At 37.3% G+C, this 22,828-nt stretch overlaps 1 protein-coding gene across 3 annotated transcripts in view; it reads left to right on the forward strand.

Annotated features, from left to right (window-relative positions):
• The window catches only part of klhl4 (kelch-like family member 4), a 50,592-nt gene that overhangs the window by 16,804 nt on the left and 10,960 nt on the right, over window positions 1-22,828 (forward strand). For all 3 annotated transcript variants that reach the window (XM_041797574.1, XM_041797575.1, XM_041797573.1), the window contains 6 exons: window positions 7,468-7,635; window positions 8,687-8,823; window positions 11,171-11,367; window positions 16,097-16,309; window positions 20,312-20,498; window positions 20,574-20,798. In XM_041797574.1, the coding sequence (XP_041653508.1) occupies window positions 7,468-7,635; window positions 8,687-8,823; window positions 11,171-11,367; window positions 16,097-16,309; window positions 20,312-20,498; window positions 20,574-20,798 (1,127 nt within the window). The remainder of the gene's footprint in view (window positions 1-7,467; window positions 7,636-8,686; window positions 8,824-11,170; window positions 11,368-16,096; window positions 16,310-20,311; window positions 20,499-20,573; window positions 20,799-22,828) is intronic.

The raw sequence follows: 22,828 nt of genomic DNA on the forward strand, positions 1-22,828 counted from the left end.
GGAAGCAGAGCAGAAGTGCTGTGCATATGAAGAGAGGGGAGGTGTAAGCACAGCACTTCTGCTCTGCATCTGACAGCAGAGTTTTAAAAGATAATTAAAAAATAATGTCATTTCTATATCTAAAGCCCGTTTCAGACTGGGAGCGTGTTTTGCTGCTTGCGTGTGCCGTGCGTGTCTGCTCTGGCTACTGGCGGTGTGGCTTTCACACAGGGCGCGAGTATGCAGCGTGTCAGCTGCATCTCCCTGCTCTCAAAGCCCTGTCCTTCTTCACAAATTTTACCTGAACAAACCCCCTGTACAAGCGACTTGATTTAGTGTTTCGTGGAAGTGTGTTGTAAACTGTTGAAAACTAAAGCATTCTGTACAAGTGAACAGAGTTCACAGAGTACAGAAATGCTAAACCAGACTTTAGATTTGAAAAGCACAAACCAGAAAAGCGCTTTTTGTATTTAACTTTCTTGTGACATATTCTACCAGTGTGGAGATAGAAAGTCCCACTAATAATAGATCTTTAGAGAACAGCTTTATCAAACAGGCACAATGAAGCTTGTGGCCTTCCTCAGGGTTATCAAGAAACACATTGTAAACATTCTATGTGCAGATGTGCTACAGCAATGTGAATATGGCTCTCTATTTATCATTTTCCTATCTATATGGTCCGTAGCCGCACACGATGCGCGGAAAAAATAGGCTAGACTTCGAATCTCTAAACTCTCCGCGCCGGAGCCACGCGTATCAGGAGCACATATGCAGGCAGTCTGACAGCCCTAACTTGTTAACATGCAATCAAACTGAAAATCCAGGCGTGTCGCAGTCAAGTCACGCGTGTCTAGCTCCCAGTCTGATGTGGGCTTAAGGTAGAATTCACTGGAAGAGAAGCATTGTTTAAAACCAATGTGTCAAAACATTGTTGATAATATCCTACACAGCCTTTACAATTTTTTTTTTTTTTTTTTTTTTTTTCAGAAAAGGGGGCATGAAAAGTTGCATGGACTGTAAAAACCATAATAACCACCCTGAATTACAGAGATACAGGATAAAGATTACCTGTAAGTGCTGAAATATGGTCAGTTATTTGCCCTGGAATTTTTACTCCACAAATAACACACATAGTCAATTTGCATGAGATTAGAAACACAGATGTCTTGCGCAATTATTAGGTAATACAAATCCTGTGTAAATAGAGCATAAGTCTGTTGCAGGGTGCAACTTATCACTTCCTTTGTAATTAACCCATTGCAGTGATTTCAGTTATTAAAAATGACAAATAAAAATGGTTTAATGGTTGAAAAATTATGACCTTTTTTGCTTTTGTAGCTGTCAAAAAGGCATTAGTTTTAATTTCAGTCTGTTTCACAACCAGCCAAAAACTCATTGAGGGAGCTTTTACTTTTCCAAATCAGCATTCTGTGTGCAACAAAGCCTTCTCAGACAGAAGCCTAAGATCTTGCCAGAGTCTTCAGTAGCTCTACTCTGTGGTTTAACAGCAGGCTTTGAACTCATGCAGAAACATAATACTGTAAGCTGGACATACTCCTTCATTTCTCCTCAAATACACATTACTAATCGAACTCAAAATGTAAAAATATGTCGACCTAACTTTCTATGAATTAAACATGAGAATTTTTGTATGGTGTGCCCAACTACACTCCTCCAGTAGTTTCATTAAAAATAATTGTAAGGTGCGGTGTTAAAACATATTACTATGGGTGGGAAAAATAGAAAATAAAGCTATTGATCAAATAATTCACTCTGTTTAAGGGATCCATCAGTGTAAATAGGCTGTAAATATGCATAGGATCTATAACCTTCTGCATATCTAATATGTACAGTAGACCACGTGCAGCCTAGGACTCTAATAACGTGGATAAATTTGTTTACCTTCGAACATCAGATGAAAATAAATTACAGACAATGGTACAGTGATGACAGTCTCATATGTATCCGAGTTAACCTGCCATCAGCAAAGCAGTGAGGAGCTTTCTGCTAAGATCCGCACATTTTTCACTTACAGGACGCCCCCAACCCCCGAGACACACACATTTACACACACACACACACTATTTAAAACCAAATTCCTCAGCATAAGAAGGCAGAGCTCAGTACTGCAATCACAGCAAATCCACAAGCACGACTGAAAATATCAATATGGATTAAGAATTAAACATAGTAATAAAATTTACCTTAGCTCTACCTTTCTTACGGCTTTCTCAGTAATGAAATGCTGTGGTTATCAACATCTCCATTTAGATATCCTCTGACACATTATTCCTTAATGGTTTCAAACAAATCTGTTAATAATGTGCGCTAGAAATGCAGAAATATAATATTGAATAGAGACGTTTGAGTATTTGTATACTGTGGATGATTTGTCGTTTTAATATTCAGAACAGGAATCAGTCATTCACCTCAGGCGTTCATTTTTATTTCGCAAACATTGTGCTGACCCGACTTCTTCACCACTCTTCTTCTTTACAGCGTGTGCGGTTTTGGTAAAAGCTTTCAGGAGGTGATATTTCATTTATACTAAAAGTAATTTTCCACAGCACTCTCTAACATAAAGGGCCCTATGGGAACATTGGGAACCGATTTCAAAGGAAAGGGTTTCTGTTTGCTGCTACATTTCCTCCATCATTATCAATATTAAGCAGGTATGTCCTATGTAACAAAGGTGTCAGAAGGAGGATGTGTATCTGTGAGCCTTGGGAGGCCTTGTGAGATAGGAGGAAAATCTATCATTATCTTCTCATCCTCACTGCAGGGTTCAAGTCATTACTGTCAGTGAGTATATTTCTCTCCACACAAAGCTGAATGGCGGTACACTGACTGCCATAGTACAGGAGCATAAAGATCTCATGGAATATATAGACTTGGCACATGCTGCATGAGGCTTTGTCAGAGTCACCGGATTCTCAATCCAAACCAAGCTACTCAGCAGCAGCCTTCAGGGGCAAATGGCTGTTATAATCCATTTTGAAAGAGACATTTCCCATTTGGCCCAGACAGGCACGACTTTCCTCTCTTTTCAGAGGGGATGGCGTTGACACTAGTTGGAATAAGACTGAGATTCTCTGCAACACGTCTGAGTCACAACCTTTACAGCTAGGGGCTAATCTGGGCTGACGAAAGCACATCTTTGATCGTCCGACCGTTCATCTATGAGGGTTAGTTTTAGCTCAGGGAGAACTTAGACTACTGATTACGGAGGCAGGACGGTGGGAGACTCATCATCACACATATTTGAATAACCCTTCTATATAATTATTATTAATGAGTGCCTTCTCATTATTTTAGCATCTGTTCATCTGTCTGCATCTTGTGCTAAGAAATAACATATGCAGTTTACAGCCAAAACACAGGGTCTTAGTTTTTATAACACAAGCAAGAAACACATAGCATCTGCGTCATCCGATTAGCAGATTAAATTTTTAATATGCAGTGTCTCTGCTTTGAACCAATTAGTCACATTTGAGCTGTGATATTTTTGTGAAGGTGTGACTAAGGAATGACAAGTCTTCAGGTGATATGTGCTCACTGAGGGAAACATCATGTGTGCTGTTAAAATAGGTGGGATTGGAAGAAGAAGACACATTTTCTCCTCTATTTGGCTGTTTTATATGAGCTAATTTACCTTGTCGCTGCTTTGGGGATGCAAGCCAGCACAAAGAAACCATTTGTAGACTACAAAAGAAGTCCAAAGGCCCTGTTAGGCTGTGTGACTCTCTGAATTGCTTAGTAATATGCGACGCACAGCAATGTCCCCACTGCTTTTTCTCCAGAGTAAGGTGTTCTGGGGCTTTAGTGCCCCAATAAAATTGGGCAATACCTCTGATGATCCAACCTACCGCTACTGAAAGCGAAATACACACCTCAGAGAAATTTACAGCTCCCTAGAATGTGATACCAAAGCAATTAGTGTCGGAGAGATTGGTAGGCATGAAAAATCCTTACAGCACGCCTTGGAGCCAATACAAAGGCAATGCATCTCAGTTTTACAGCCCCATTGCTTATTCAGTCTTGTTTGGTGTTCCTCTCCAAGACTCAGGAGTCTGTGGGGAATTATCGTGACAGGGCAATAAATTACACTTGCATTTAGCATAAAGTCTCCCAATAAAGATTAGACTATAGGATACTGTGGCGTCTGGGGGGCAATATAAACAGTTCCCAGAGGGAAAATGTTGTTGCCTTGTGTAATCAAAGAGGAGAAAGTCACACAGTCGGCTAAAAACTTTGTAATAGTCTGTTAATCAGGACATAAATAAGGGCTTTTCAATCGCTTGTGTTATCAATCTTAGTATATGCCAATACATTGTGCTGCTGAGTGTCACAGGGTTTACAGTACATTTGTATTGAGAAAGCTTGAATTTTACTACTTTATTCAGCTGTCATATTAGTGGATGAGCAGTGATATAAATAGCATTGACATTTTTGAGCACCATCAGTCTTTGCACAGGAGGAGGACCATGAGATGACAGTGAATTCCCTCTGAAAGGCAGCTTGGGTCTCTTTATGTAGCGTAACAAACAATCCTAAATGTCAATGAGTGGACTTGCTCTATGAAGGACACAAAGTGGCTGGGCTGCATTGTTTGCCATGAGTCTGAGGGATTACTAGGATTCCTGTAAAACAGCATGTAATCTAGCAGCCTGTGGGGACAGGGACTCAGCTTCGACACAATACTGCAAGGAACTGGCTTGTTCACTTGTTAAGTCGCTGTCTTCAGAAAACACACGTGCACACACAGATATGCAGACGCACACAGAAAAAGGCACAAAGGCGCATACAGACACAGGGAAACTCTGTCTGGAAAGCTGTTGCATGGATTGAAGTGTTTCCTCGTCCCATTAGATTGCAGTGCTTAGTTATCCAGTTATGGATGGAGTTTAGTCCATAACAGTTTTCATTTCAGCTTAGAGTAGCAAGAAAGACGTGTGCACCGCAGGGAACAGCGGGATCAAGAGTGCCATGTGTCCAAATAAGCTCTTTTGTGTTCTTGATAATTTGTGGCTTATCTTGCTGTGTACAGCCTTTTCATTTTTATTTATTTATTTTACACTTGTGGTAATGGGCCGGGAGAGAAAAACCGAGAGCAACATAATTAATTTGCTCTGTTAATTTGTCTCTATAGAACGAAATTTATTTGTTCATATCACCTTAATTTTCCAATTTATGTGGTGTGTTCTGTGAAGTCCTCATCAAATGAAGTTACTGTTGGGGACTCAGTGTTCTTTCATATGCCACTGTCTTGAATAGATAGTACAGAAAAGTACATTCAAGTCAGCTTCAGCTACTATAAGGTGTTTTTGGCCGGCTGAAAATAATACTGATGTCTCTTCATGAGCTACAAAAGCTGCCACAAGATTGATTTTTCTTTACAGTGATTTTTAATGCTTGGAGGGGGGGGGGTCAGACAAAGTTTTTAACTGCACTCCGTCAAAACAGCTTTCTGTTTACATTTCTCACAGCAAAAATTCTAGTTAGTGATAGATTTTTAAAAACAAAGAAGGCTGAGATTGTGATGAAATACTTCCTGTAAGGGAAAAGAAATACCTATGTCCACAGGGGCGCCAAAACTGACCTTTGCAGTTCTCAATAAGTATTTAGAGAGACTACTGCAAGTTTTTTATACCTTGACAGATATTATGTCAAATTTTAATAATTGTGTCTTGCTCTCCTTTTGTCATGAAATGTGTTTTGTGACTTTTTGTGATGTATGCGTATGTGGGCGGGCCTGGGTGTGCATCCTCACCAAGGTTATGATAATTTTGGATTTTTCATCAGTTTTAATTCTTATTTTGTTTTCACCTTTCGTTTCAATTTCAGTTTAGTTTTAATCTGTTTTTACTGCAGTTTCTTTAGTTTAGTTTAATTTTTTTATTTCGCTGTTTGTGCTCCCCGTTTTAACTTTGAAGCCTAAATGCTTCCAAACGTCTGCTCTGAATTGTGCAGGTGTTATGATTTTGTAAGCCATGTGGAGGTGCGGAAGTCGTATTTTACTAACAACTCGGCTAAAATATGAGTTTTTACCTTTTACAAAAAAATCAATATTAAGAGTTGAAGTATTGATATTGTATCAGATGTCAAAGTATCGCGATATATTGCCGTATCGATATTTTTTCACAGCTCTAAACTAAAATGATTTTTACTTTTCAGTTTTAGTTATTTAGTTAGTTTTAGTTAACTATAATAACCTTGGTGCACACATGGATGCATGTAGATGACTGATTGGATCTGTATTTAGTTGTAGTTATTGGTATACCCAGAGACTACAGATAGAAATGAGCTAGTGAGCTAAATCTGGTACAAAGCATCTTTTGTCTTTATGACACTGATTTGTACATTGTCCCTGACTCATATAAACATAGTAAACTAAACCAAACATGTAAAAGAACATGGTCATAGCAATGCTAAATAATGCTCTGTAGAGAAAAGAGTTCAGTATTTCAAGGAATGTTAAATATGCTAAAGATGACATTTGATATGCAACATTTTACTTTCTTTTATTTTTTTATTTTATTTTGTATTTTTTTTTTTTATATATTTTTTGAAGATGAAAAAATTACTGTTGTTTTTACCAAGTTGATTTCTTTTTTGCTCCTGTAAGGAATTATTTGCTTTTTAGCCCCACTTGTTGATTTTCAAAATTCTGCATCGCATGTATTTATCACACCTACCTAGACATTCATAACACTTCATATATAAAATATATAAAAGTTGTTCTGTTTGATTACAAAAAAGAAACAAAAAATACTTAAAAATAAGGCCAAACACTGAAACATTTACCACATTAGAAAACCTGTGAATGAAACAGCATGCAGCACAGTCATCATTGAACAAAGTCATCTTGTTTATATAATCATAGGAAGTAGGAATTAGCAGAAATACGGTATTTCTGTATCTTGGGTGATTAGAAACAAGCCACGATATTGCTCTAATTACCGTCATTAAGACGGTGCTTCATCAAGAGTAGCCTTTTATAAAAAATGCATTGACAGTATGAGTCTATTTCCATCAGCAGCACAGCTGCCTGTGTGTGAAGATACTTTAAAGGCAATTAAAGAACTCCTGTTTATTATGTCTTTCTAATTTGGCAAACATGGAGCATGTGCATACCAGCTCATATATCCTTGTGCGCCATAGAAATGATAAAGTTTATTGACAACCCTTTTTGCATCCTGTAGCAGCAATGTCAGACACAATTAAAACCGCTAAATGTTTCTAGAAATGTTTCATTCATATTTACCCCCTTTCAAATTCACACTTGTTTTAGGCATTACAAAAGGACACAGGAATAATTATTTTAGCCAATTCAGTTTTAGTATCAGAGTGTTTCATAACCATCTAAGAACTCCTACGGTGCTTTAAAGGCAATTAATGCATAAAACCATGGATAAATGTGAACAATGCATTGCTTTGGTTGACTTCCTCCCTTGTCTCTTCCTCCCTCCTTCCTCTCTCTTTACACAGGTTAGCTCTGAGCACCTTCACCAGAATGAACACCAACTCCTCCGACGAGTTTTTCCAGGCCACAAACCATGCAGAACAGACTTTCCGCAAGATGGAGACCTACCTCCAGCACAAGCAGCTGTGTGATGTCCTCTTGATAGCGGGCGATCACAAGATACCTGCTCACAGGTCGGTGTGTTTGTGCTTCTGTCCGCTTTGATTTCTTTAATTATACCTGCATCGGCTTTAGTTACGAGATGCAGAAGCTCATCAGGATTTACTTCATTAAGTTTTCCGATGTGCACAATCAGGCTTTGGTCTGGACATCAGCTTGTACGTCCAAAGTTATTCTGTCAGTTCAGTCTGGTGTAACTGAGGAGTCTTTGAAATACGTACAGAGATTCTTTTGATTCTCAGTTGACAGAGAAGATGTGTCAACATCTAATTATGCTTTTGCCCATCCTCAGTTCCACATTACATTTGACACTGGAAGAACACACTTATCCATACATGAAGGTGTCAGTATCCGGACATCCAGCCATCAGTTGAATGGCTTAATGGAAAAAGTCACATGACTGCAGCTGAGAAGTAGTGGCTGTGCTTGTATGTCTGGATCTACAGAATATTTTGTCAGTTCATCCAGACAGACTCATGAAAGGGAAGCCAGAAAGCTCTGCAGAGGGAGAGAGAAAAGTATCAGTGACTGACCTAGTTGAGTAAAATGATCCAACTCGGACTGCCTCTATCCATGTGTTCAGAAGAAAGTAATGAGAACAGGAGTAGTTTATAATCATTATAAATGAGGTAGGATATTAAGAACATGTTTATAAAAACCCAATGCATTAAAAAAAAGACTGCATTTCTTATACTTCATGATCTCTATTTTCCTTCATGAATCATCTGTTATATGAGCTTGACAAATGAGTGGTTAAAATTAGAAGTCTGACCAGTGTATCAATTAGCAACATGAAATATGATTTATAATCAGATGACAGTATGGAGTTGTGTGTCATTTGGGTTACAAAATCACAAAATCAGCATAAATTTCTGAAACACCCTTAATTGTTACAACATAGTGTGACTACATGCCTTTTCTTATGAAGGAGTGCCACATCTCAGGACCTGAAACACAATCTTATGATTGATGGTACAACCACTTAACATAATCACCACATAGATCTCCCACAGAAATGCCATGCAGCATAAGAACATTAATTCTCTGTGATTTTTTTTATGGCAGACTGGTCCTGAGTGCTGTGTCCGACTACTTTGCTGCCATGTTCACCAGCGACGTGAGGGAGGCAAAGCAGGAGGAGATCAAGATGGAGGGAGTTGATCCGGAGGCACTCAGATCTCTTGTTCATTTTGCCTACACTGGTGAGTGCTCATAAAGACATTCACTAGCTCTTGTAAGTAGTTATGAGACTGCTCAAATCCAGCATGATTAAAATGGATCAATAGGGCCATTCATCACTGAGCTGGCAGACTAGGCATGTTTAGAACGGTTTCCTCTTACAGGATAAATCCCCTTTGATAAGTGCTGCTCATGAAGAATATCTTCTTCTACAGTTATTACAGTTATAAAATTAACTTAATGGTGAATGTACTTCTTGCTATGAAGTCATACTAAATTTGTTTTATTTACTAAAATGCAGTACCATTTTCATTTTGAACTAAATCCAATAAAATTATTGGCAATTTAAAGCTTCTGTGAGGAGTTTTTAGCTGATTATGAAACAGAGTAATTTTGTATTGTTGACTCTTTATGCAACAAAAGCAAACAAGACAATCAGCAACAGGAAGATGATTTCTTTTAGGATATTTTATTCACCTTTCACAGATGCTGAAGGTTAAATGTCAGATAAATCAATAGACAGCACACTGATTTTTATGAGTTAAAGGGTTGTCACAATACCAGAACTCTAAGGGTGCACTCAGAAGAGGCTTGAGCCGCTAAGTCCAGTTTGTTTGACCTATTGACTTCATTACCCTGGCACGGATTAAAGAGGTGGGCTTTGGCATGGCACAATGAAACGAGCACAGGTGCAAAGTGTGGATGTGAAATATAGTGAGTACAACCGCATCCCCTCGACAGTCATTTCTAACAATGGCAAAGCGTTCGAGAACTGCATCTGACCAAAATGGCTGAAAAAAGGCCCCAAAGTGAGTAAAGTTAGAGTCATGTTGCCTGTGTATTTTTGCATTGTTCAGACTCCATGAGACCTTGCATTTTGCAAACTGTGTGAGCCATATTATAACAAGATTACATATCTGTGCTCAGGCCCAGGCTTTGAAGGATATGAAAACAGGCCAGTAGAGAAATGGGGAGGGTGGACAGTCATGTTTCAGTATAGTACAGGACACGATTATTATGGTTAACTAAAACTAACTAAAGAGCTAAAACTAAAATGTACAAATCATTTTAGTTAACTGAAACTAAATAAAAATGATTTATTGCAATAAAATAGAAAAGAATTAAAACTATGTTATGCAGACTGACTGAGTTGAAAATATTCTTCAATGTTTTTTAGAACTTAGGGGCACCTGGGAAACTGACCTATTATGTTTGAGTGCAGACAAACTAGTGAATAACATGTATTTACATGTTCCAAACCATATCTCTTACAATCGTCTGTACTTTGACCTCACGCAGTGAAGTAAAAATGTTTGATCACCCAACCCTTTCCCAACCCAAGCCCTGGGAGTCTGGAATTGCCTGGTTTGATCGGTCAAGATCTCACATGATGGCTTTTTTTTGTTTGTTTGTTTTTTGAGCAAGTCTTGACTTGTATTAGAAAGTTTAGTTTGAAAAAAATGAAATGAAAAGTGAAGAGTAGCCTGTTGAGATAAATTTTTAGATTAAGTAGTGTTTACTTTGTCTGGCCTGTCTTTGGTCTCTTCACTGACATGTATCACATATAACTAAAACTAACACCATTCAACTCAGGTGTGATGTCATCCCTAGCTCCAACATCTGACTTCTGAGGTAAATGCAATGCAGCATTTGTGTGAGTGTGCCACGACTTGGATATTTTACCGGTCATCTGATATTGATACCTGTTTCAATATAATGGCCATAAAAACACAAATACCATATTTTGGCAATAACGTTTGGTATCAAAAATTATTAAATTATTACATCCTGACAACCCTGATGAGAACCCGTGATCAGAATCAGAATCAAGTTTATTGCCATGTATTTGACTTGGTGTATGGTGCGAAAACAAAATGACAGAATAAGAAAAAATAGGAAGAGGATATAAAACAGCTGTACTTCTGCTATCAGGGAGCTTAAATAGATTAATCTAAAAATGTGAATGCAATAAAATAGAATGAAAAAAAATAGGGTGCTATAGAGGAGCTATACAGATGTGCAAGTCTGTTAATGATGAAGCTATAGTGCAATTAAACATAAAGACATTAATGTTTAAGTCATTTAGAACAAAAGATAGTGAGATTTTTAGTCAGAGAATGTGACTTACACATGTAAAGGACCAGATCATCAAAGAAATAAATCGTCCAGCTCATGTCAAAACCGTCTGAGAATGAAAGTCCCTCACAGGAGCCGTAACACTGCTGCTCTGTCTAACTGTAGCTGTTTTTCACTGCTGGAGTTCTAACTGCTCACACAAACACGTGATTAAAATGTTGGTGTATTCACTGTAACAGCTACCTCTAGTCCTGACAGAGAAGAAAACATATTTTCCTTGTCCTGACATTGCAGGCGTCCTTGAACTCAAAGAGGAGACCATTGAGAGTTTATTAGCAGCAGCTTGTCTCCTCCAGCTTTCACAAGTCATCCAGGTCTGCTGCAACTTCCTGATGAAACAGCTTCATCCCTCCAACTGTCTGGGTATACGCTCGTTTGCAGACGCCCAGGGCTGCGTGGATCTGCTCAACGTGGCTCATAACTACACCATGGTAGGAGGGCACACGGAGCTATACTACATTTACACAGCTGGGTGGGCTTAATTATTTATTTTGTAATAAGGGATTGTGCACACAAAGCAACTCATCATTGCGTGAACACACAGGGGCAGCTGCAGTAATGAGACCTCTATCAGTGATTAAAAATGCAGTGTAATTACAACTTAATATACTCTCATATGAAAGGCAGCCTACAGTATAGTGAGTCACATTAGCAGTGCTCTGCATATGTAAGCTACTGACAGGACTTTAAGTCATCATATAGCACATAACTGATTTTTATTTCCTTTCATACAACATAAAATAAGCATTTTTGTGAAGTCACTGGACATAATACATGTAAATATATGCCACTGTTCTATGTGTCTCAGACGGGTTTATTTAAATAACCTGTCATAACCTGTAAAAGAATGGACAGAAGACACCACCGTTATGCATATTATCTAATTCCAGCAGAGAAACTTGCACATTTGAATAGAAATTGAATAGTTTTCATGCTTTCACTTTATCTAAATTGGTTATGCGTCTGTCAGTAAGAGAAACTGTACCATGTTGTCGCACACTGATTAGTACACTGCCAGACATGTGGAAATGCATTTTCTATATATATCAGTGCGGAATATTTGCATTGGATTAAGATTCATGCTCATATTTGTCTGATAACGTCTCCATGGCCGTGCAGAAGTGACAGCGGGAGGGAGGCGTTATCTCCTAAAGGACATCTGCTCAGCCTGTTTACATAGGCCCCGTCCAGGACCAGGAGGTTAATCTAATCATCAAACTGCACAAGAGGGCCAACTTCCTGTTCAATCACTCCTGTAATGAGCAGTGAGAGCTGCGGGCTTCCTGGAAGTCCATCCTTTGTGTTCTGAGCAGAGCGAGTTGTGTTTTGATAAGGTTGTTTTTCCTGGTTTAGCGTGGCTGCAGAGATCCACCCCTGACATCCCTTTCCTTTCTGAGAGAGTTGGCCTTTTTATGTTGCAGTGGATAAAAATGTTTTAGTGTGTAGGATGACTGTAATTCTTTTCAGCAGTAAAACAATATTCCAGCAGCATATCTCAATAAAACCCCTAGAAACTGGGTTTTATGAATGATCCTAAAAGATGACAAAATACGGCTGGCTGTTGTTGCCAGCCTTCTGCACATTGCATGGTAATAGAAAAAATGAGGTAATTCTCACAGCCTTGCTCCAATTAAACATCAGTGTTTTCCTCCTCAGAAAACATTGTTATTACTCGATTACTCTTTTGCAGTAGTTAAATCAATTAGTATCCTCTCCCGCTGATCTTGTTTTCCAAGCCATTTACCCACCAATGAGTTTGCCAGCATGTGAAAAAACATCCTTTCAAATGGTTATGAAACAAACTTGGTTAAGCTTCCAATTTTGTTGTCAGCTGTTCAGGACTTGTAATTACAAATAATTGGTCTCAAGCATCGTCAAAGCCTTGGATGGAGTTTCTCTCTTAGTGTTACCACGGCAGATCAATAGATGTCCCTCATTTCATTAAGGCTGTCTGTGTTAAGCTCTTAAAACCCTGCTCTCATAATGGATCGGACGAAGACGATGTAATTTTCTGCAAGCGGATGTTCAATAGTGTGCTTGTTTTTTGTAATTGTGGCACAGTAAGCACTTGATTTGTCAAAGTTATTCTGGCAGCTTCATAATTAAGGCTCAGCAGCTTCATTCCAAAAGATGGGCGTGATTATAGCCAAGGATCGCTCTCTATGTCTTTCATGTGTTGAATATATCATGCTGCAGAGGAGCCATGGTGTTTTATATACCATTATCTCTAATGGAAGTGCACAGAGACAATGTCCTTGAGGAGGTAGTCATGCAGTGCTGTAATACTGCCTGGGCTTCTGGCCAGTGAATGGGAAATCAATCTTTAGGGGGGCAGCAGAGAAAAGCTTGTACAAAACTTAGAGCTGGACACTGCATCAGTGTGATGTTAGTGTTGGTGTGGCTCAGTGTGCCATACTGCATAAGGCCTTTTCTGAAAATCTTTTACCCCACATTGTTTTATTTAGAACACGTGAATCATTTAATTAGTGAAACAGATTATCTGTTTATTCCAAGTTCTTTAAAAAATAGGCAGTATTTTGACTGTGGTGGTCAGTTTCAGTGCCTTGAATCAATATTCACCTTCCTTAGACTTCTCCAGCAGTTTTTCTGTAGGAAATAGAAATCTCCAGTAATACTTAAAGTTTAGTGATTAACTATATTAATCCAACGCATTTCAGCATGTATCCTTTATCAGGGTTATAGGATGCTGAAACGCATTAGTCTAATAAAGTTGTTCTGGAGATTTCTGTTTCCTTCAAGACTTAAGTTATCCTCCATGCACCTTGGAAGATGGTAAAGTTGTGCCAGAAATACCTACTACAGCTCTGCAGTGTTTTTTATGTAACTAAGTAATTTCTTGTTTTTTTGTTTTTTACCAAAAAATACAAGCAAAATCCCGCAATAAAGAAAAAAGAAATTATTATCAGAATCGTCAGAATAAATGGTAAGTTTCTGGATCAGTGCAAACTGTCGAGTATGTATTTTTATCATCTGAAAAAGGTTGACCCAGCAGCCAGTATGAACACTGCAAACTGTAGTCTCTCTCCAACTGCCTTGGTAAACAGGTGCATCCATGCAGCAGGTGTTGTGTTAATCCTGATTCGTCAGCTATGTTGCTAACCAGGAGCATCATGCCCATTCAAGCCCCCCCCCAAAGATTTTTAAGGCATTATTTTTTTTTCCGCAAATCTTAACATTATTAGATTTGGGTGTACCACCCCCTGTTTTTCTTTCAAAGGAGTAAATATGAAGGTTATACATCATCATGCACCTGTTAAAGCCATTTATTATCCATTATTCAGCGAGTTCAGTGCTGACTGCATCCTTAGGACAGTCAGAGGACTAGCAGGTGATTTATCAACACTAAATCATAGGGAAACAGTAGCTATGAAACAGTTTCAGGTGAAGATCAGTGAAATATCTTCTTTTGGAAAAACATCAAAAGCACCAGGGGCAAAAGATGAACATCCAGGAGGTAGGTCATGTTTTAGCCAGATAAATAAATATCCCTTGTATACCATATTTGTCTTACTTGACAGAAATCCTTTTTAAAATGCCAGAAAAGGACCCAGATATTTTACTTCATTTAAAGCACTGCATTCAGAATTTATTGATAAATAGTTCATGGCATAACCAAAATATTCTGCTTAGCAGAGGTAAAATTTCTCATGCAGCCTGTGCCATACTAGATTAAATGTTTTAAATTTCTTATTGTTATTAAATTTATATTATCAAAAGTCAGTGCCTCTGCATGTAAGTAAGTACCTCAAAACTACTAAAAGGGGTTTTAAATTTGCACCACGTCCTTTATGTAGCTTTGTTTCCTTTATTTTTCAACCATTTCAGACCAATCAGAGGTGGATGTGATGGTGATGCCATCAGGGAGGTAAATGTACAGATCTAAAGGAGGCAGGTAAACATGGATGCCTAAAAATGCTGGCAACATGATGATGCAAACATCATGGGTCAGATTTAATCAGTTTGACTTTGATAATTGATCATATTACTATATTTCTTAATGAAAGCCAGAAAAGCAGGAGGTATTTAGCATTATTTAACACAGGTATTTTGAAAGCCTTAACTATCATTAGAATATCTGTGAAGACACAGAAATGTCAGAGAGACACTGGAAGAAAAGACTAAATAAAATGAATTGTTAGACATCATGCGCACGGTTTCAATTGCACAAATATTTTTGTCATTGTTTCAGATCATTGCCATCTATTTGTGCAGACAGGAATAGAGCTCTGCCTGTCCCTCTTGGCTAACCTTGCAAAGCAGATGGATAAGCCTGTTTCCTTGTTTTTCACTGGCGAATCCATCTTGCAAAGCTCCCATCTGAACCATTTGGGCCCGGTTAAAAAGTGACAGGACCAATCGGCGACGAGGGGCAGTACTTTTAGGCACAGCAGAGTTGTGACGTAAACAAGCAGCAGCAAGAGCTGGTGCAGTTATGGAGGAAGAGATTAGCGTGGATGTTGCTAAAGTGCCAGTTTTATCAGAACTTGACAACATTTCTTCGTTAAAAGAAGAACAACGAACAGCAGTGAGTTGTTTTCTTTTCAAAAACGACAAAAGTTGAGTACTTACATGTCTATAGTCACCATGTTTTGCGTTATTCCTCAGTAGCTGTGCACGCGCAGCTCGATAGCAGCTACATCATGTGTTTTGTTGCTCTGATTGGCCCGTAGAGATGTGACAGACAGAACATTCACCCAATCACACTCCGAGTTTTTTTCAAAGCCTCTGTCTTTTAAACTTAAACTGAATATCTGTGTTTTTTTAAACCCCCCTACTTTTGATTGGTCAAATGAATTGGATATATGGTTTTGAAAACCATAGAAGGAAAAGTGTTAAATTGCACTTACAGGTAAGTAAACTGGCACAAATCTTATATACAGTAACACCTACATAATGTGTAAGAGGGTTTGAATACTGATGTGAGGCACTGTTAGTAAAAAAAAAAAAAAAAAGATTGATACCTATGATTAGCATCAGTTCATGTATCAGCTGGCTACTTATATGCATTTCTTTCCCCTCATTGTCCTTGTGTCATTCTTTCCCCAAGGATTTAAAAAAAGAAACAGAGCTGTACCACGCTAACCCCTCAGCTAATGACTGATGATTATCTGCCTCCTCAACGTCTCCTCTGTGTTCCAGGAACACTTCCTGGAGGTCATTCAGAACCAGGAGTTCCTGCTCCTCCCCACGGCAGAGATTGTGAAGCTGCTCTCCAGCGATGACATCAATGTCCCTGATGAAGAAACCATCTTCCAGGCTTTGATGATGTGGGTGCGTTATGATGTCCAGCATCGACAACAGGACCTAGGGGTGCTTCTTGCCTTCATTCGCTTGCCTCTTCTTCCTCCACAGGTGAGTGAGCGAGTAATAAGGTAGAGGTAGGGGCTAAGAAAAAGCTATGATAGGATCATATAATATGCTTTTGCTGGGGTTTGCAGCTCAGAGCTTAGCAGTAAAATCTGCAGGGTAACAGCATGGTCACTGAAAGTCAGTCCAGTGTAGTCTGCTGGAGTTATAACACTTTTTAAACCTAGTTTCTTATTGATTACATTAAATATGTTCAATGATAAAGAACAGTAAAAAATTGCCATATATTTTACTCACTGCCTGATCTGATATTTTCAGGTGATGTTTTTTGTTCTAAGCAACAGTCCACATCCTACAAATATATTTAATATTCTACTTTGATAACACAAAACATGATGCTTGACCTCTGTGCTTAAAAATGGTTAAGTCAGTCAATGGATTACCTAAAAGATGCCATTAAATTTCTCCGTAAACTGATTAATGGACCATGTACAAACATATTTTAGCTTCAGGTCCTGTATATTTCCGACCACAAAATAAGCACATGGTCACACAGTCAATCTTTGAAATGACCTCTGACAGGCAATAAAGTACTATGTTGTCAATAATCACTTGGTGTATGTTAGGAGCTGTAGTGAAAACATTTCCTCCTTTCAGCTATGAATCAATCTGACAGTATGATGAATGCACAGGGTTTTTAGTGCAGTGCAAAGATTTCAACAGTTTGCTTATGTTTGAATTCTTTTTTACAGCACACAAACACACGTCATATTATTTTTTTATTTCTTGGGATAAAAGAACAAAAAAGCTTACAATATCCGGAAAAAACACAGATCTAAAGAATGAATATGTCTTCCCTCTGAGATTACAGCATCCATCTTTTCACTGATGCATGACATAATCCAAAACCTTTTTTATTGGGTAAATAGATGCTAAAAAAACACCCTCTGCATGTTGTTTGCAAACAACAATGAAGTAAATATTTCATGAGTGAAAAATGTTTGGAAATATGGAAAGTTTTATCATCCATTGGCTGGGGAGATAATGTTTGCTGTGAGACAAATAAACAAAACTGAATCACTGTTTGAAAATCTTGAGCTTTCTTAGTAGAAAGTAAAATGATGAGCAGGAGCAGTACTACTGGCATTACTTGCAGCCACAAGACCAATAAATAAGAATAAAAGCTTTACTCATACATAAAATATGAGATTACATATTCAGTTAAATTAGAAGGAAACATTGCATTTTTTGCATAGGATTAGTATAACATTCTGCCATGTTCCCCAAAAACAACTGGTAACAATGGTGCAGATACTCTATCTATCTATCTATCTATCTATCTATCTATCTATCTATCTATCTATCTATCTATCTATCTATCTATCTATATATATATATATATGTTTATATACAGTGCTTAACAAATTTATTAGACCACCACCCAAAGTAAGGTTTATGCCACAGCTGCCCTAAATTAACAGCGTTGGTAATTACCAAAATCATTTTTTATGTTTCTGCAATGGTTAATTCACCAATATGTAGAAGCTCTTTAACTGAAATGATATTTTTAATGCAAAAATATAATTATTATTGTTATCCATGAATTTTCAAATTTACTGATTTACAAAAAACTGAAAAAATAGTAAAGCACATTATTATTTTTTCATTAAAATGTCAAATTATAGTAATTTACTTGCATTCCTGAACAGAAAAATTCGTTTTAGTGTTTGAATGTTATGCTTGATTCATTTCTGACTTCTCAGAGAAGCCCAGTGAGCCAGCTCAAATTTGAGTATAAAAAGGTGAACTCAGTTTGAAATTCCTCATTCCTGTTCAAAATGGTAAAATGCGACAGCTCATTGAAAATGAAAGAGTCTGCATTAAAGCACTTCATGATGCTAGATGGTCTCTGAGACAAATATGACAAGTGGTCTAACAAATTTGTTAAGCACTATATATATATATATATATATATATATATATATATATATATATGAATATGACATTTTAAAAACTTTAGTTTACCAAAGAGCTGCACAATAAAAACAAAGAATAGAACCCAAACATAGCAGAAAACATTTGGTGGAAATATAAAAGCAAATAGAAATGGAATACAAAATACATACTAAAAACTTAAAAACAAATAAAAGCCACCACAAGGATTAAGAAATTAGAGACATATATGGGCAGAGTCTTCACATAACTCTCATGCTGATTTCAAAGCCAAAGAACACAAATGGGTTTTTATACATAAAGTATAAGTTGGCAGGGTGGGGGACGTATTGTTTTCCGCTGGTTATTCATTCAGTTTAGGAGCTACTGCAGAGAAGACTGTATCACTTTGGGTTTTTAATCTAGTTTTTGAGACGACAAGGTAAAGCTGATCAGCAGAACTTAGGGGTTGTGAGGGGGTGTAGACATTTAAGAGGTCAGAAATATACTGCCAGTGCTGTTCTTTGTAAAGATAAAAAACAAACAAGCAAATCTGCAAATTAGTTTTTAACCCTCAGGCCCTCCAAGAGCTCTTTTAAGGCTTTTTAATTGTATTTTTTGGTCTCAGTTTTGCAGTTGTTATGCTAAGATGATGATATTTGACAAAGATGTTCATTTTTGACAAGAGTTAAGGACCCAAAAAAAGAAAAGTTTTTCTTTTATATTTAATATTTTTAGATATATCCAATGTCCTAAAAGGGCTTTAAAGGGGAAAGTGGTATTTTTTTGTAATTGCACAAAAGTAGTAGTCTGTCAAGATCAGTGTTGCTGCTAATCATTGACAGACTATTACTGATAATCCATGCACAAAAAATCTACTTTGCATTTATCAAAAAGAAAATAAATCATTTCTTGTGTAAAAAAATGTGGCATAATGTAAATAAACTGGCATTTATAGGGTTAAGATTATGAAAATGAATTCACATTTGCTATACATGATGAGGACTGGAGTTAAGGACAAAAAGGAAAAAGTTTTTTCTTTCATGTTTAATATTTTTTGATATATTCAGTGTCTTGAAAGGGCTTTAAGAGGAAAAGTGTGTGTGTTTTTTTTTTTAAGGAGAGCCTGAGGGTTAAATGAATGGGAGCCAGTGGAGGGATGCTAGGATCAGGTTGATGGGTTCATGTTTTTGAGTATCTGTTAAAAGTCGAGCAGCAGCATTTTGGATCAGGTGTAAATGTGCAAGGGAGGCCTGATTAACACTGACATAAAGTTCTTTACACTACAGTAGTAGTACATATTAAAATAAAAGCATGAATCACTCAAAGTCATTGAAGCATAAAACCGATTTGATCTTGGATAAAAGCCTAAGATGATAAAAAACTCTACGTAATAACAGAGTTTATTTGTTGATCCATTTAAAGTCATTGTCAACCTTTACACCAAGATTTAAAACTGTGAGTTTAAAATGAGGTAACAGGGGTCCATATCACTGACAGGTGTATATCGGGCTCCACTGGGGCCATAAAGGATCATTTCAGTTTTGTTTTCGTAACAATTTAAAAAGCCCAGGGCCATCTGGACTTTAATGTCTTTTAGACAGTAGCAGATGTTAAGGACAGCCGCCATCATTCTTTTTAAGGTAAATTTGTGTGTTGTCTGCATAACGATTGTCTGATGTTTCTCTTTAAAAATCAACCCAAGAGGGAGCAGGTAAAAAGAGAAAAGAAAGGGACCAAGAATAGAACAGTGTAGGGGGCACAAGAAGAAACCCAATCACCATTTTTTTACTTTAAAACACCTCTCTGTCAAGAAGGGCCTGAGCCGATTAAAGGCTATATCTGTTAAACTTAAACAGTGAACGAGGTGAGCAATGAGAGTTGTAATAAAACTAAGATAACAGCATGTTTTACCATGGTTGGTCTGTTTTCACACCTACCTTTGCTCTCTTGCATTTAATCCAAAATTTCACTAGATAATACAGCCAAGGGTAACCTATATTAGATTATTTTTATTTTTTACAAATAAATAATTTTATTGCAGCTTTTCAAATGCTGTTAAACATTACAAAACCAAGTTCATTCTTTTCAGCAATACTTGTCCTTTCATTTTAGCTCCTTGCAGATCTGGAAAACAACAAAATGTTTTCTGATGATCTGGAGTGCCAAAAGCTGCTGATGGAAGCCATGAAGTATCATCTTCTCCCTGAGAGACGTCCCATGTTTCAGAGCCCGAGAACCAAACCTAGAAAGTCCACTGTGGGAGCGCTGTATGCTGTAGGAGGGATGGATGCTACCAAAGGTATTTGTCATAGGCAGTAGTTCTCACTCCAAAACAACACTGATATTTGAATACATTCTGGTTCTTTGATTTTAGGCTCCACCACCATAGAGAAGTATGACCTACGTACCAACACGTGGGTCCAGGTCGGAGTAATGAACGGGCGGCGGCTACAGTTTGGTGTGGCGGTCATAGACAATAAGCTGTATGTGGTTGGAGGGAGAGATGGACTGAAGACATCCAACATGGTGGAGTGTTACAATCCAATCAATAAAGTGTGGTCCACCATGCCCCCTATGTCAACACACAGACATGGACTTGGTAAGTAAAATGTTAGCAGCAAATGCTCCTATAATACAGGAAAAACACTGCTACATTAGGATTGTAATAATACCGAAGTTTCAACCTTGATATTAGGATAGTGAAATCAAATTATGGATACCTGATTCAAAATCAATATGTTCGTAACTTTCTTGTGTTTAAAATAAATCATTCAACTAACAGAGATTGTGTTGTTTACCTGCTGAGACCTGAGCTTTGTTTTGAATGCATGTTTAGTTTATCCCACTTAATTTGGGATAATTAGGACCTGATAAGTTTAAAAAGTCAGCTTTGTCTTTGAACAGGAATTAATTTGGACCAAAATTATGTTCAATATCAACACAAATTCCCTAAAATTTTAAAGAAACAACCAAAAATTTCTGTGAAAATTCTTGAATGTATCTTTAAGAGTACCCTAATATTTCTTAAAATATAATTATATAATAATTAAAGAGGTAATGCTGAAAGAGTTAATAAAGCATGCAGTTAGTCATGATCAAAAATATTTATGGTCCTTAATTAATCACAATTGCAGCTTTGACTCTGATGGCCCTAGTAAACTTTGTCATCAAGATGTAAAAAAATACCAAACACAATACACAATGTCCATGCTGTAAAGATTAATCTCATTATTTGCAGTTAACCAAATTCAATATTTAGTGCATTCATTTTTTAGCGCAATATTCTCATGCTTTATTATCTGTCCCAATACACTTTGGTTAAGTCACTACAACGTCTCCCTGCGGCCACAGCGATCTTAAATAAATCCACCACTGCTCCTTGAAGTCTCATAACACTTTAAACTCACTGACAGTTCAGTGGTTAAGACAAAAGTCATCTGCACATTGTGTTATCAAACATTTACCGTTTTACTGTCCCCTTTCTTCCTCTTATATTCATAACAAGTTCCTTTTAATCGTTGTTAAGTATATGTTAAAATCTTTGATCTACCAATTAAAGCAGGTCTGTATCCAAACAGGAAGTTATTTTTCCTCAGTTTAAGACAATAAAGAAATCCAGAATGAAATTTAGCCATTTTGTGCAGATATTTTAATCTAATTGTGCTTATTTTCTAATTAATGACAATATCTTGCAATTATTTTTCAAAATATACATTTCAAACAAAATCAATAGTCATGTGTTGAATAATGACTGAAAAGGCATAGACAGAAGCAAACTGCTTATAAAAGCCTATCCTACATTTTCAACTTTTTAAGCTACCAACTTCCAGAAATGCAAAGAAACAACAACAGATAATCAATCACACTTACACGCTTCAAAGATAGCATTACAAACCATGTTCTTGAAAACCAAAAGAGAATTACATGTTTTTACATTTATATTGGCATCATTCCAGAATTTAACTCCAACAATAGACACACATCTCCTCTTCATACCTGTTTTAGCTTTTTGTACAATAAGTTTACAAACACCTCTGAGATTCTATGGACTCTCCTGAATTGAAAAGAACCTCTGTACTGAGTCAGGGACCGTTTTTGACTTTGCTCTGAACATCATTTGCATTGTTTTATAAAAAAACAAATCATAAAATTTCATAACATGAGAATTTAGAAAAAGTGGATCCGTGTGAGCATAGTAATCTTCCTTATTGATGATACATATGGCTCGTCTTTGTAGTTTTATTATTGAATTCATGGTTGTTTTAAAGGGATACTTCAACATTTTGACAAATTCACCCATTGCCATTATTCCTATAGTCTTAGCAATAGGTTCGTTACCTTTAGTTGTCGGTGCAAGCTATTTTTAGATCAGCGCTGCCGAGTTTGGACCTGCTGTGCCAACTCAATGTAAGCAGACGGTATTCCAGCTTTCCCTCATCAAACTCATCAAATACACAATCCAACAACTCCAAAACGCTCTCGTGGACAAGTTGAAACCTGTACATTCACCACGCTTTGAAATAATAACGTATAATTATGTAACATTACAACACATGAAGCAAATACTCTGAACTATTTCTTGAGTGAACCACTGGGCGGAGTGACACAGTGCAGCAGCCATGTCTGGAG

Source organism: Cheilinus undulatus, linkage group 10 (assembly GCF_018320785.1).
Source record: "Cheilinus undulatus linkage group 10, ASM1832078v1, whole genome shotgun sequence".
NCBI classification, from domain to species: Eukaryota; Metazoa; Chordata; class Actinopteri; order Labriformes; family Labridae; genus Cheilinus; species Cheilinus undulatus.